The following is a 16,156-nucleotide window of genomic DNA, read 5'->3' as shown; positions in this document are numbered from 1 at the left end:
ACACTCAATGGTTGGCTCAAAGGAGACATGCAGCTTCACACGAAAAGAAGGGCTCAGTCCTGAAATCAGCTGTGAGATGGGAGGAAACAGGTCTTACCTTTACATTACCACTGGACGATGCTAACATAGATCAGGCACTTTTCGGACCCCCCTTTTATAGAGATATCGTACAAGAGTCCACAGAGCTATTTACATTGTTTCATCTGGGGGAGAAAACCACTGGATACACAGGGAGGGGGGGGTTCTCGCCACAGTTTCAGATGTGGGACGAATTGCATGTGTGTGTGGTGGCGTGCAGGGCTCAAGCACTTTAGGTGAGTCCATCCTTCCTCTAAAGTCCTCCCTCCTCACTCTCCTCTATGACGGTGTCACGCGGAAACCTCCTGGCGACGCCCGGCGACCTCAGCTCCGTGTCCTCAGAGTGGGTGGGGCTCGAGCGGTAACCATGGTGGCCACGGGCCAGTAGGGAGGGCTGTTGGGGGTAGTACTGAGGGGGGTAACCACGGTAATAGGGGTCCTGCTCTTCCTCTCCCTCCTCCTCCTCCTCCTCATCTTCGCCTCCTTGGTCGTTGTTGTAAGCCACTGCAGCAGGGTTGTAGGGCTGGTTGTAGGGCTGGTTGTAGGGCTGGTAGCCGCCGTGAGGCAGGGGTTGGACTGGGGTTGTGGGAATATTCAGGGTCAGTTTGAGTGAATGTTTCTGGATCACCGCAGCCAACAAAAAACTACCACCACCAATGGGTGAGCATGGAGTGAAGTTAAGGCTGACTTTGGCACTACAACCACCTTAAATGCCACCAGCTGGGACCAGCGATAGTGTCCGAAAGATTGGGTTAATGAGGAAGTGGGTTAATGAAACTGAAGAAAAGTCTGGTTTCTACCCCAGTTTGTTTTTCCACAAATAAAAAGATCACATCTGGGTCACGTAAAGTAAGGGGTAAAATTTAGATTTTCTGCCCAGCTTACAGTATATGAGATGTACAGATAGAGGGGTTGATCAGTAATGAATGCAGCCAATCAGCATCAAAGCAATTCATTGCTATTTAGCTGATTCATCAGGCTTTGAAAGATGAGATTAGCTTTGAAAAGATTTGAGCTTGAAGCGGAGGCTGCTGCAGCAAAGCATTGTGCACACGAGTATTTGTTGACAGATGGCACCGGGATCAGTGGTGGTGCTCATCGCAGCATCGTTAAGGGGTTTTGTTTTTGTCTTGTGGGAAGGTAAACTAACCCATTTTTGTCTCTGAGACTGTCAAATGATGAAGCAGCCAGATTAACGATCCAATTCTATTCAGGAAGTTTACTGATGGTAGAAATGAATCCAGGTTCTACTCATATTAAGGAATCACAGAGCGTCATGTGCATAAAGACTGAAAGTCTGGTGTGAATTATGTTTCTAAAAACCAGATAGAAGTGAGGGCACAAAGCTGCCTAAAATCACATGTTCTATTATGGAGAAACCTTGCTTTTTAACTTTAAATGGGTGAATAAAACTTTTCAGGCTAATTCAGATAATTTTACAGAAGGTCCTTCAAAAATGACTAATTTCTAAAAAGAAACTCTAGAGAAACAAAATTTAAAAACCGCTGCTGCAGGGATTAGAGGTTAAACACCCGGGTCAGGAGTAATTATCCATTCCAAGAAATATGGAGGCCTTGAGGGAATAATTTAATTTATCAAATTTCCTCAGTTTCTAGCCTTATGTACAGGGTGGTGGTGGAGGAGGAGGAAGAGTAGGAGGAGGAGGAGGAGGAGAGGAGGACGGTTGGAGAATGCTCCTCAGTAATCATTCCTATAGTCCTGTTGAACTTCAGTCAGAAAGAGGAAGAGACAGAGGGAGGGAGGGGAACACAGGGAGGAGAAAAAAAGAGTCAGAGAGAAGATGTTACTTCATATCAGGAGGGAAAACCCAACTACACCAAAGAGTTAAACCTCTCAAACCGCACGAACAGAACCTCCCCAGCTGTTGTGGTGTTGGAGGTAGAAAAATCTGCTTCTGTCTTTTAGAGGAAGAAATCACACACACCCTGAGTAATTCTTACAATGAATATAAAGACATTCATATAAAATGTTTGGAAAGAGGGAAAATGTGTCAGAAATCTTTATTTGTGCTTTCTCATGTAAAGAAAGAGAAATAGAGATCTAACACAGACAACAGCAGTTCGAGAGTGAGTATACCAAGAAAAACATGCCTTGAGAGTGAATCAAACCAGCCATTTTTTTTTTACAGCTGGTCTGGCTTTGTCCAAAGGTTAAAAAATCAGCCTACCAGCGCCTCCAAGGCTCACTAATGAACATGTATCTTGTTTGTTTAATCCGTACAAAAACAGTTTAAACGTTTTGATGGGGGGGTTGTGTGCCTGGCCGGGAGCCAGGGTAGCTGCTGTTTCCCCCTTTTTTTCAGTCTATATCCTAAGCAAAGCTAGCCGGCTGCTGGCTGTACCTTATATTTAATGGACAGACATGAGTCTGTATGATCAGCTAATGATATATGATCATAGATGCAATTTTTATGTATCTGCATACAGCTCCAAGATGCGCTTAACGCAGAATTTAGTATAGCTTATCTCAACTGTCTTTGGGAAGTAGCAGCCTCTCTGAAAAATGAGGGGAAATGCACCTTTATCGTTTGCCAAAGAGGGATAATTAATTCAACTGCATGCAGTGATTTAAACTGATTTATTTCTTAAATAAGAAGTTAAATTATACATATATATATTATGTTTATAATCTATTTGTTTGCTCACAGCCAGTGGAAACATTGATTAAAAAAAATAATAATGTAACCTTGTAGGGATTTTTTCTGTACTCATGAAAACATTTAGGAAGCTGTTAATGCTTGACTACAGAACGTTAGACCCTGATCCTCTTGACTTGAGTAATTGAGCTGTGATAGACTAACCTCGTTGTTCACACAGCTTTAAACTGCATTCAGGAAATCTAAAACAAAGCCAATAATGGGTTTGGATAGGTAGGAAAAATATTAGTAAACTGAACTATCCCTTTTAAAAGTCACAATGACAAATTTAAGGTCAAAATCTAGCTGCTGTGAAAGGAACAAAACTACTCCACATACTTTTATTATTTTATAATTGCAGTTTTCCTTTTAAGTGGTCAGGGAGGCTGCATTTCATCCTTGCATGGTTGAGAATAACAGGAAAGACTCTTTTAAGTTTAAAAAAAACATTCTGACTGGAATCCATTAATATAAAATAAATCCAGTTTGATGGATGAAGTAATGTCTCATCCATCAGCTACTTTTAGCAGATGATATTTCTTTAAGACGACTCGTCAGAAGCTGTTAAACGTGTAACGTTGTAGCTGAGACAATGGACCCATAAAACTCTGTAAGGTCCTCATCAGTGTGGATATTCAAAGATGCCCAGTGTGTGTGTGTGTGTGTGTGTGTGTGTGTGTGTAACAGCATATTTTATTAGATCTCAACACAGACAAATAGCTTCGGTGAGTGACACAGTTAACTTGGTAATCCATCAGTGTGGACATGAATGTATAAACTTCACAGTGGAACAACCATAAAAGCCAGATTACTCTCCAATTCTCTGAAGCTTTATGCGGACAATAACTACAGTATCTCAGAGCCGGCTGTTACTGTGAAAACAATATTTCAATGTTTTATACATATAAAAATGCTTTATATAGTGTAGAGAGTGGGCAGGGTTAGACTGTTTAAGCTGTTTGTGTCAATACATTAGCAAATATTAAAAATAAAACAACCAAATGTCTGAATTCATTCTTTAGTAGTAACGCTGATGGTTGCTCTGTGGTAACAGTATTATGAAAGAGTAAAATGACAGAATAAAGTTAATGCTCAGTTTCAAAAGGACAAATCAGGATAAATAAGGTCTAAATAAACAGCAGAGAATGTTTTCGTAAAGTCTGGATATTTTGTGTTTTGACTACGTTTGGGAAAATATTCCAGTCAAAATGTTATTTTTGTTTCAATTCCCAGAACCTGACCTTCAGTGTACATGTGTGGTTTAGTGTTCATTTGTCTACAAGTGGTTCCTAAACCTTTTCTGTCAAGCCTCCTTTTGGAAGCTGAGAGAAATCTAAATAACAACAGGATTGTCAAGAACGTTTTTCATTCATTTCTGTTGTGCAACTGAAAAATGCCAGCGGAACTTTGTTCAAACTGTTTTAGTTAAGAGCAAGATGGCTTCTTCATTTGCTTGATGAGCATCACCTGTTTTTCTTGTCTTCCCTGTCAGAAATCTGTCCATCTTGTACTTGACATGTTTTGTTTTTTGAATAAATGATGATAGCCTGCAAGCATCATTCCACTTTCACTCCACATTTTTCCTCCTGGTACTGCAAGCCACCAGGTGCAGTATATAAATATTTAATAAATGGTTTTAAACACACTATAAAGTAGTTGTAAGCAGATATAAGTATTAATGTATTTGTCAACAACTACCACACTACACATGGTTGAGTCAATATAAAATATGTCTTCATAGGAGAAGTTGTAATTGTTGACAAATACTATACATTACACTTCAAATAAAAAACAGCAGCTACATTATAGTGTGTTATAAACCATTGATGAAATGGATGTATACTGCTTATAAAGGCTAAAGTAAAGTGTTACCAAAGCTTAAACAACAGCTGAATGATGTTTACCTCCGACGTTGTACCCCAGACAGGAGTTCTGGTCACAGTATCCTGGTGGGCCAGCTGGTCCTGTACTACCAGGATTCCCCGACCTCCCCGGTGTCCCCGGGTTACCAGGCCGACCAGGGGGACCCTGGCTGCCTGTCCGTCCCTCACCAGGCAAGCCTGAGGATGGAGGAAGAGACTGTGTTAAAGATGTGCGAATACACAAAGTCACTCGTCAATAAACATTTGGGAAAAGTACTCCGGCAGCATGACACCTGGTGGGAGGGAGGAAAATAAACTGAGAATGTGCCATTGAGGGTACACATGCCACTGTGCTATCACCTCTTCAATTTCTTCCAAATCCTTCTTTCCGCTGCTGTGACAACATGACAGAAATGACATTACTGGATGAGGGAGATGATAGTGAATGTCCTGAGGGCAGGAGCAGGAACAACAGAGTTCTTAGCTAAAATTCAGCCAGAGGCTTCTGTTTTCTGTTTACACAAGAGAAACGGCTCCATCAGGATTCACTTCAGCAGTCAGCAGAAATATGAAATCAATATTTTGAGGAGAGCGCGCCATTTGCCAAGTGCTAAAATTATCATCCCACAAATATTCCAGAAAAGCACAGCGGATGAAGACGGAGAGCTCTCCTCTATACCTTCCTCTCAGAAAAGATTTTCTTCTGCATATATTGAAGTTTGGGAAGTTATCTGATCACAGAAAAGTTTCCGGGGAGTTTTGTCAGCTTGTTCTGTGAGTATTGATCGCACAACAGTAAACAGAAAATCCCAGCGCTGACACATTTTCATAACACAAACCTCAAACTCCACACAGCGCACGGGGAAATCAATACAGAGAATTATATTCATGGTCCAAAATGTCCGCTTGCTTTCCTCAGAGATTTAGCAGAGAGTAAAGCAGATCCATTAAGTATCTGTGCTGTTCCACTGCTTCAATATTTGAAACATTTTTGGTTGTGTTCAGAGGAAACACAATGAAAAATATCCCACATAGCTCGCTCCGGCTTGCAGTCGGAAAACACCTAAAACTAATGTTCAGGAATAGAACAATGCTAAAATATCCTATTTTGAAGCAGCTACAGCTCCTCATATTGTTATCTGAGCATTGAGACTGGAGAGAGTGGATTCAGTTGGTTTAGCTTATCAAGCGCCCCCAGGACTGTGTACATGTATGTATCTCACCTGGGGGTCCGGGTGGTCCTCGAGGTCCCTGACTCCCAACCCCTGGATTCCCCCTCTCTCCCTTCTCCCCCGACAGACCTGGAAACACACACAGTTCAAAGAGATTAAACATTAAACTCAAGTCGAACTTTTGCTCTTTTTTAAAGGTTTATTTGCAATATTAACTATCCCAGTGGTGGAAAGTACATTTACTCAAGTACATTTTGTCTTTCTACTACTTCTCTACTTCTACGGCGCTACATTTCAGAGAGGAATATTGCACTTTTTCCTCTGCTTATCTTACAGCTATAGTTAAAGACTTCAGAAATGCATTGCATTTTATAAGCTTATTAAAGATTAAACTGAGATTCCAACCTTTAGGTGTACATCGGTTATTAGCATCTCCATCAGAGGGAGATTTCCCCTCTTCTCACATGGTTTCATTTAAGTAACTGTTTGAGGCCCAACAAGGTCAAATTATCCATTATTTTACAAAAAAAGCAAAGATTAGGGAAAAGTCCAAAAAATGTATACATATTTGTAAAGCAGAACTTTGTTTTTTCTTCTTTCCAATGCTCATTAATCATTCTCACCCTCAGATTTATCTTGTGACCCTTTGGAGGGGGCCAACCCCTAGGTTGGGAGCCACTTAAATAAACAGCCTAATTTGAATATTAAGTAGTTAAAAGGAGCAACATCTCGAGCAGCTACAATAGTAAAAGGGGACGTACACATTGTTGTATCAGTTTTACCAATCTAATCATGTAAATACATTACAGCCATCGTTTCAGGATGAGTACTTTAAGCAGATTTTGCTGTTAAAACGTCTGGATTTTGACATAGTAACTAATATAAGTGGGAGTTTGAATGCAGGATGTTTACTTGTAACGGAGTATTATGTGAGTAATTCTTCCACCACTTTCTATTCCAACATCGGTATTACATTGCAAATCCTTTGGAGAATAAATGATTCCTGGATGATCAGGCTAATAAAATGTCTGATAGACACAGAGTCGGCTCTGCGCTGCTGTCCAGTGCTGCAGCTGTTTGAATGACCTAATGGAATATTTTTTCGTGTGCTCTAATATTAGAGGAGCACATAAAACTGGTGATCTGCAGATTTTCTGTCCTGCTGCTTTTATTGCCGTCTTAATCAATTGCATCGGTAAAGAGGAAGTAAGCGCAATGAGGTCGAGGAGAAAACATCTTTACTTTACCTCAAATAAAAATGTATTCTCTACACTGTCTTCATAATAGCAGCTAGCTGACACACAGTCTTTGTATGTTCGGGACAATATTGTATGTGGAATACAAAATGGTTTCTTATGTTGAATGTTGAGCCTGAGCACAGCTTTGTTCCTCATTCTGGTATCAGCCCTACACAGACCATCTGACTTAATAATAACATGTCTCATTTTCTGTAGTAAGACTTACATCGTTTATAATATTTGGCCTACTCTGGTTTCAGTTCAGCCTATAAAACAAAATAAAAGTGTGTGTGTGTGTGTGTGTGTGTGTGTGTGTGTGTGTGTGTGTGTGTGTGTGTGTGTGTGCGTGTGTGTGTGTGTGTGTGTGTGGTGGACCAGTGGCTGCAGATCATAAATGTTATTGGGGAGAATCATAAGGTCTGAACAGCGGAGGAGGAGGTAACCATGCTGGACACTTCCTGGCTGCTCTCAGCTTTCCTAACCCTCAGTGTGTGCAGTCTCATTCGGTGCGTGGCTCTTAAGTGTGGGTTGCGTGTTTTAGTGATGAAGACGGAGCCTCATAAAGGCTGTTTCTGCTCTGAGAGCTCGTGGCAGGGGAATGACCTCATGGATACTGGAGTTACTGTCTTCTGGCCCGGACTGAACCTCGCAGGAGCTCTGACCCTCACTGGGACTCAGAGAGTAGGCCAGACCACGAGAAGCAGCAAACAAGCAGGCAGGTTGAAGCTCCAACTGGAACTACGGAGACTTTCTTGTCTCATTTTTCAGTGTCTTTTCAGTTCACTTTTTCACAGTAAAAGCCCCTGGCAATTGCTGACAAAGAAACTGCATCACCTTAGTAATGATTTGGTTTGATTATCTTACAGCCACTCTGCTCTCACCAGCTGGACACTCCTGTTATACATAAACATTTATGACAACAGCAGAGCTTTTTACAGTTACATCACAATAACCATCTTTATCCATATAACTGGGTATGTCACTCACTCAGAAGACAGCAACAGGAAAAGCAGAGATGGAAGTGCAGACAAAACAGATACAACGCGGCTTGACCTACTTTTTTTGCAAAGAACATACACGTTCCTATTGTGCAGAAATCTGGTTTTCCTGAACTTAACATTATTTAGTTTTGCTTTACATCAAATAAACAAGTTACAAGTTTTGCATCCATGTATATTATTAAAATTTATTTTTAGAATGGCCAGAATGCATTTTTACGCGCACTCTACGAATTCCTCTTTCCAAACCAGGGCCCCTTTATTATTTGTAAGCAATGACTGAAAACCCAAACACCCTGGTGTCTATAGGGGGTTTAGCTGGCCATAAGCCACAATGTCCCTGGAGTCTATCTTGGGACCCTTTCTCTCTCTACCCTCATTTCCAGTCAGCTCGGTAATAAAATGCCATTAAAGAAAAAGAAAACCATTAAATAAAAGAAAACCCAAAGGCCCCATATAGTGTTTTTCTAAACCATACTCTTCTATATTTTTTTCACATTTTTTTGTTATCTTATTTTCCAGTTTGGACTATCACCTGCTCACTGCAACAAGGGTGGTCTAATAAACACTCAAATGTTTCATCACTCTCACTGATGCTAATATAAACAACAGCATGGAGTCAGAGTGTCTAGACCCAACCCAAACAGTGAAGGACTGACGATGGAGTGTGATCAGTCTGTACATCACTGTGAGAATAAGATATATATGGAAATTTTCAAGTATATTTTTCCTCTGTGTTGTGCATCCTGTAAGTAACCCTGTCTTCACTTATAAACACATCCTTAAATATCTTCCTCTCTCACCTCTTTCTCCCGGTCGTCCGCTCTGGCCGTTGCTACCAGGGAATCCTGGCCTGCCGGGTGGGCCTTGCTCTCCCTGAGGTCCTGGGAGGCCTCTCCTACCCGGTTCTCCGGGCGGTCCGGGCACAGTTCGGACCGACGCCGATGACTGGACGGGGATCTGGTTCAGTATGGAGTTATAGCGAGACAAGTGGCCTGCAAGAGGTAGAGGAGGAGAATGGCTTTTGAGGTTTTGTGAATTTATTTTTATTTGTTTTGTTTCTTTTTTGTGATGTTTTACCACAAATTGAAGAGAAAGGAATAGGAGAAGACAGAAGAGGATCCAGTCAGCCAACACGCTTTCAGCAAAGAAACTGTACTCAATGAAATGTGGTGTTAATGTGTAAATATCACTGATTACTCACTCTGGATGAGCTGCTCGCACACTTGCCGTGCGATGGCACGCACAGCAGCTTGGGACTGCACATCCCCCTGAAGAACAAACACAGAGCTCTTATGGTCTAATATTACACACAGCCACATAGTAGACTGATACACCACTATTTCTATTTGAGCAACCACAGGGACACAAACGTCCAGACCAGTGGTTGATAAATTGCTGGGCGGGTATTTTGTGGGTGTTTTACTGAGTGTACTCCACCTTTATTCCACACTCTGAAGCCCCTTATATTTATATTGGCCCCAACAGATAGCGCACTTATGAGAGAAAAGTACAGAATATTTGTAAATTACACAATTAAATAGAAATCGAAATATAATTGTATAAAATATTTGGGCATAATCTCAACCTTTTGTTTTTATTGCAGTTGATAGCTGTCTCAGTTTAGGCTTGCAATTTAAGAAACAGAAAGCTTTACAAACTGGAGGTGTGTGGAGAAGTGGACATTTAGGAGGCAGGAGGAGGGTCTAATTAAAGGTGCATTACGGGGAGGTGTAGGATCCAGCGTTTTTGGCTGTTGACACATCCTAGGGAAGAAAAGTCAGGATGCTGCTTTGATTTTTACCTACTTTATAGAAGCACAATATTAAATCACTGGAATACCACTTCAAAATAATATTCCATTGTTTAATTGACACTAGACCCTTATTGGTTGAGTGTTATCGAGTTGAGACGTTAAAGCTGAAACCTCTATTATGTATGTTTGGCTTTTGAATGTTACCATAAGATGCAGCTATGGCAACATTCAAAAGCCAAACATACATACATTTTAAATAAAAATGGTCTCACTGCTCAACTGATGTTTATAATGAATTCAAAAGCTCTTTTGTCTTGAACTAAACATCACCATCATCATACAATCATTTGATGTGACATCAATTATTGTGTATTATGGCAAAAATATATTAGGGAAAAAAGCTTTGTAGTACATGTTTACTTTTCCTCTGTTCAATTATTACCGTATAAATCACTGTGAAATGAGTTTTAGGGTAGATGCACTCTACAAGATACCAACCAGATTCTTACCAGCTTTATTCACAACTGGGCCACCAGACAATGCACAACACTGAGGAGGAAATCCTGTCATGTTCTTTTTAAGAGACTTTAATGTCGAGTCGTCCAATGAAAATTAACTGCAGCGAGGCACAAATGTCCCTAACAGTTGGTAAAATGGGGCAGAAACAGGAATTACAGGTTCGATTCAAGTTGGCAAGTTGCGTGTCTCTCAAGCCCTCGGCAAGTGATGGCGCGGCTCCTGTGTCAGCAAAAATACAGACCCTGCTCTGCTGCAAATTTGAATCGTGAACACTGATTTGATTTGGTTTGCTCTAAACGAGGTTGAGGGAGCGAGAGAGAGAAATAAAGTGAATGTTTGTGCAAAAGACGAACGCCAAACAGCGAACGTGTACTGGGGAGTAACTTGGTTTCTTCAAAACAAGGGTGTGGAGCATCGGTGAATAACTGTCTGGGTTTTACTTCAGCAAAATAACAACATTTCCACTGCAAAATGGAGCAGTAAAACTTGATTTGCTCTAAACAGTGGCTGAAGTGTGTGAGTGGAATGACTTACTCTTTCTCCCTTATCGCCTTTGGTACCAGCAGGACCCTGGAACATAAAAGCACAGGAGGAGAATAAACATTCGGCTGGGATGTGTACTCAGAAATAGCCATGCTCATCTCTCTTTCCCTCTCCCCTTTAATGTCCCCACCCCATTACTCTCCATCTCTCTCTTTTTCTTTATGCCTCTTCATCACACAAACGCACACACTTTTCTCTTCCCTGATCGAACAGCTGGTATAACTAAAACCATTTACATTTTGACAGTGTGTCCAGGTTCTTTGTGTCCTAAAGGCAACACATACACACTTAAGTCCAAAAAGCTTGTGTGCCCACAAACACAGAGCAATTTCTGTGCCTTGGATGGGCTTTCTTTCTGCTACTGCCAACACTGTAAAGCATACAGATGCATATCTGCTCACAACACACACATGTAGACACAAAAACCTGCCAAGCACATAAAGCCTGTGGATGCACATCGCAGTGTAATGCATTGTAATCCAGAGGCAAATAAAAGACAAATATTTCCTGGCCACAGAACCATACGCTGATATGATAAATATCAGTTTGATGCTGCTACAGCTTTCGAATAAAGGCTTGTTTGTCTTGAGGGAAACACGTCCTTGACCACCGACTGACTGGCTGGATGTGTGTTTGCGTGTGGAGGATAGAGAGAATGTGTGTGCAGGCCTGGCATATCTTATGCATATTATATTGCAGATGATAGAAAGTCCGTGCCAACATTTGACACAGCCGCTGGAGTGCAGGTCTCCTCAATAAATGTCTCCTGGAACTCCTCTGTGTGTCTGTCTGGATGTCCTGAGTCTTCCTGGGCATATAAATGTCTAGCGTCTTATCAGGGTGACATGGGAAAACCAAATCAAACTGTGTGGGAGCCAAAGTAAGAATCTGAGCTTAAAAAAGACAGGAGTGTCTCTCGTAAAAATCTGATTTCTTTTATTATTTTATCAAACCTATCTTCCCATAGTTCCCTGTATATTCAGAGCCTGTCCAAAGTACAGAGTCAGTGTTTTTTCACTCAAAATGTTTTACAGTTCATCTGCAGAGGAAAGTACATTTATTTCCTCTTGCACAGCACTTCAATGTGGACTGATAAAACAGTCACAAGAAGGTAGCTGTTTTTTTGGGGGTTTTTTTGTAACTGGCAAACATAAGGCGGCTTGCTACCAAGTCAAACAAGATAAATTTAAAAAAGCCTCAGGTGGCTGAGTCACTGGAAACCACATTCAGAAACAGCATTTTGTTCAGGTCAGACACACACTTGGACTCATTGCAGAACACTCAGGGCATCATCAAGTGCTACGACAACTTAGAGTAGACTTATGAGGCCAGCTGTAAATACAGAGGTATATGAAACAATCAATGAATCAGTAAAACAAATTGAATTACCAATCCAAATGTCTAATCAATGTGGATTTTGCTGCTATCAACAAGGGACATCTGTCACTTCTGCCTCCTCAAGACTTTGACAACTTGGACTAGTTGAGATTCCCATATAGACTTGTACTTTGCAAAGACCTGACAATAAGCTACAAATAAAACACATTTTGTTCTGGACCTTATTTTTAAGTTTTATGAATATTGATCTTGATAGATGGAGCATAACATTTCCAGTTGACTCATGTCATTCCTGAAACAGAGCTGTTTTGTGTTTCACATTAGACGATAAGCTCAAGGAATTGCAGAAAGTGCTTTAAGCCCTGCTGCTCGGCATCTTTACCCTTTACCTCGGCTTCGATGGTATAAATCCACCGCCCTTCAACAAATGTCTCGGTGCAGTGGGGACAGATGTGAGGCACTTTTGTGTCCACCTCGACAAAACTGATAGGACTGACTTCCACGTCTTGAGGTCAGTTACGACGTGATGAAGCAAAATGCAAAATTTCCCTGCTGATTTAAATGGCTGCTGTTTCAGATAAAAACTTTTTTAAGGAAAAAAATATTCTCCTGCAGCAGACACCTGGTGAAGGGTTGCAGGGGGCAGAACAGGGAATGAATCAGCAATTTCGTGTTGAGGTGAAGTTTGAAACTAAAAGTTTAAGATGTTTCTGACTTTCTTTTTGTCTGTGTGTGTGTGTGTTTGCTGCTTGTGCATACATTCATATGGGGTGTCCTCTATGTGAGAGAGATGAGGCAGATGTGATCTCTCACTGTTTTTGTGTGTGTGTGTGTGTGTGTGTGTGTGTGTGTGTGTGTGTGTGTGTGAGGGGGAGAGAGTGTCTGTAAGTGATTTATAGCTCTCCCTCTCTGAGCCAAACTTTGCTGCTGGCCTGCAGAGCTGACCCGAGACTAGATTAGCTGTCACCAACATCACGGTATCATCTGTTCCTGTTAGCATTACGCAAAGTTTGGAACCCAACATCTTCTCCTCCGCATCCTTTTCTGTGCTTGTGTTGTGTCACTTGCACATCTTTCTTCTGCTTTTGCAAAGCTTAACAAAATCTGACTCACTTTACTACTTATTATTCCTTTAAAGGTCAGCTCATGAGATAAGTGTACCAGGATTTGTCTTTTGGATATTCTAAAACAAAAAAAGGGATCAGTCTTATTAGCAAAACTAACTTATGACTACATGATACACTTGTTATTATGGAGGACTTTGTCCAATACTAACAAGCTGTTTCCAGTTTCCAGAAGAAAGTGGAACAAGACAAAAAAGAGAAAAAATAAACAATCTGCGGAGCATGAGCTCCTTGTCAGCGTTGGAACCAAACTACAATGTTATTTATATTTAAACAAACTTTATGTGGTGCAGCTCTGATATTGTTGTTCTCCTGTAAATGTAGGGAGGCATGATCGGAGAAAAACATCTAAACAGGAGTAATCAGAGAAGGAGGAGGAGGAGGAGGAGGAGGAGGAGGAGGAGGAGGAGGAGGAGGAGGAGGAAGTGGAGGAAGTGGAGAGGTCATGTTGTATTATTGTTAATTTGGATAAATTCAGTAAAACTATCCTGAATGGAGGGATAATGTGTGAGTCTATTTCACAGCCGACACCTTAGAAATAGGGTCAACCAAGCAGACATTTAAAGTTCCTAAACCTGGTTTGGGTTTATATGAAGGTTAGTCAATGAGGTTCAGGTCACAGTATTACAATAACATATAATAAAATATTTCCCCAGCCTACACAGTTCATACTATGTAGCATGTATTTCAATAGAGTTCTTGTATATGGAGCAGATTCAGTATCAGACTTTTTTTTCACACGAATCCTGAACAAAACATTTTAACTCACAGGAAGTCCTTGATCTCCTTGAGGCCCTGCTGACCCACCAGATCCTGGAGCTCCCGGTGCTCCCGGGGATCCCTGAGAGAAAGAGACAGGAGACAGAAGGATCAGTCAGTCCATGTATCAGGGTAATTTGCCAAACACAGCGATGCTGAGAATAATAAGAAAAAAAGACTTACAACGGGTCCAGGAGGTCCTTGCCGTCCCTGTGGTCCGTTATTCCCCGGCAGACCCTGAGAGACGCACATGAAAACTCTCAGTATATTAAATATTAGGTGCACTTTCATAATTGTGGGTTGAAATTTGTTTTGCTCAAGCTCTTTCTAAATGGCCTGAGGAATTTCCTGCAAGTCTCCAGACTAAACCATCAGTAACACTGTTATTTTCTAATGCAATTAGCATACAGGCTACTGATGGAAACTCAGTAGCTGTTACATCTGCTACTTTAGTCCAACCTCAAAATCTGCCAACAACTGCCTCCGATCAAACGTCTATGTTTGGTTTTACTTTTAGACAGTTTGTATAAAACACAGGTGCATTCATCCCGACTGTTGGCCTTTTCACAATAAGACGTTTCACACACGTCTGTATTTTAGTCTCCTCAAGGTGTTTAAAACCATCTCCGCCATTTAATGTCTTCTCCATGATGCTGCGGTTTGAAGAGAACACATGAATATGAAACTGCCGCTTCAGAAGCCGAATTCATACCTACTGTATTACAATTCTGTAGGTCTGTTTTTGTCAATATATGACATATAATAACATGATATATAATAACATGATGAGGGGCTTTGGTGTATCTCAATATTTATGGGTCATTGAAATTGAACAAATTCAGTGCTATTAATACATATTTTGGAGGCTGAACTCCTGGAAAACAGCTTAACCTGAGGTTCATCTAATCCTTTCATTTCAGCTTGGATGTCTGAAGTTACTTTGTGGTCACACATTAAGCCTGATGACCTTTCAACATGGACACTCCTTATATGGTGCTCAGTTTAACCTGTGTGAGGGTACAAGCCATGAATTCAAAACAATAAAATTCTTTAAAAATTGAGAATGACACGGCTGAGAATACAGTGTGCTAGATATTTGTTTATAAGAGATTCATTTAAAGTGAATCACAGTTTCTCACTTTGAAGACACATCGTGACCTGATTGATCCGTTGAATAAAAGGAGGAGGGCAGGCAGCATTCCAGCTAAAGAGGATTAATCGTCAAGCTAAAAATGAAGCAAATACTATAGTATTCATCTTCTCTGATTTCTTAGCCTGTATTCTGGACATGTTTATGTCTTGCTTGTACAGTTCTAATCCCATTTGGTGAGATAAAAAGGGACGGTACATCTTGGAGCAGGAAATTCCCCTGTGGCTCATCAACCTTAGTTAAATTCTCATGGGGACTAAAACCACGTGTTTAACTGCACAACAAAATCTGCATTTATTAAACAATATCATATGCATGAGCTTCTCTAAAAAAGCTGAGCCAATATGTGACATCAGAAATACTCCTCTGCGAGAGTCACTCTGGTGTCACACAGTAAACACTCCCTTGGTAAACCCACTAATGGGACTCTAGAGGAGGCCTTAGTTCCTCCAAATGTCCAAGTCTAACAATGACACACACTTTTTACTTTGAAAACCTTTCAAACCGAGCAGAAGTACATCTGGAACAAGAAGAATCACCATCTTAAGACAAAAAAAGGTCCCAAAATTTCCCACGGTGAAGCAAAGCAGCATTAGATGTGACTCTGGGACAAGAGTCAGCCTGGTGTCACACTGTAAACACTCCCAGTACTGGCTATATTACAATCCAGACCTTATCAACCTTTTTCTATTTGAGGTTCAAATAAGAAATTCAGCTGCCTGCCTTCTCTCAGAGGAGTCAGCCTCATGAAAATGTATCACTGCTGTTATATATTTGAGAGCCAGGCTGCAACAGGTTTACAGTCTGACCTATAGTCGAAGAAACTGGGATGAGGCTAATCTAAATCAGATTTTTGTATGCATGCTGAAATACCTCTATAACAATATTTATTTATAATAAACTTTGCAGAGGGCTCAAGTAAAATTTTGATGAGAACTATACCTTCTCAGTGTTGGATAATTC

General features: G+C 40.9%; 1 protein-coding gene across 1 annotated transcript in view; it reads right to left on the bottom strand.

Annotated features, from left to right (window-relative positions):
- Positions 1 to 331: 331 nt before the first annotated feature.
- The window catches only part of col14a1a (collagen, type XIV, alpha 1a), a 116,664-nt gene continuing 100,839 nt past the window's right edge, over positions 332 to 16,156 (bottom strand). Inside the window, exons 40-47 of the mRNA XM_070911491.1 lie at positions 14,227 to 14,280; positions 14,054 to 14,125; positions 10,814 to 10,849; positions 9,209 to 9,275; positions 8,808 to 8,999; positions 5,820 to 5,897; positions 4,639 to 4,794; positions 332 to 654 (exon numbers count right to left, since the gene is read on the bottom strand). Coding sequence (XP_070767592.1) covers positions 332 to 654; positions 4,639 to 4,794; positions 5,820 to 5,897; positions 8,808 to 8,999; positions 9,209 to 9,275; positions 10,814 to 10,849; positions 14,054 to 14,125; positions 14,227 to 14,280 — 978 coding nt within the window. The remainder of the gene's footprint in view (positions 655 to 4,638; positions 4,795 to 5,819; positions 5,898 to 8,807; positions 9,000 to 9,208; positions 9,276 to 10,813; positions 10,850 to 14,053; positions 14,126 to 14,226; positions 14,281 to 16,156) is intronic.

The sequence above is a fragment of the Enoplosus armatus genome, chromosome 9, assembly GCF_043641665.1.
Source record: "Enoplosus armatus isolate fEnoArm2 chromosome 9, fEnoArm2.hap1, whole genome shotgun sequence".
NCBI lineage: Eukaryota > Metazoa > Chordata > Actinopteri > Centrarchiformes > Enoplosidae > Enoplosus > Enoplosus armatus.
This window is presented reverse-complemented; position numbering and strand designations above follow the sequence as displayed.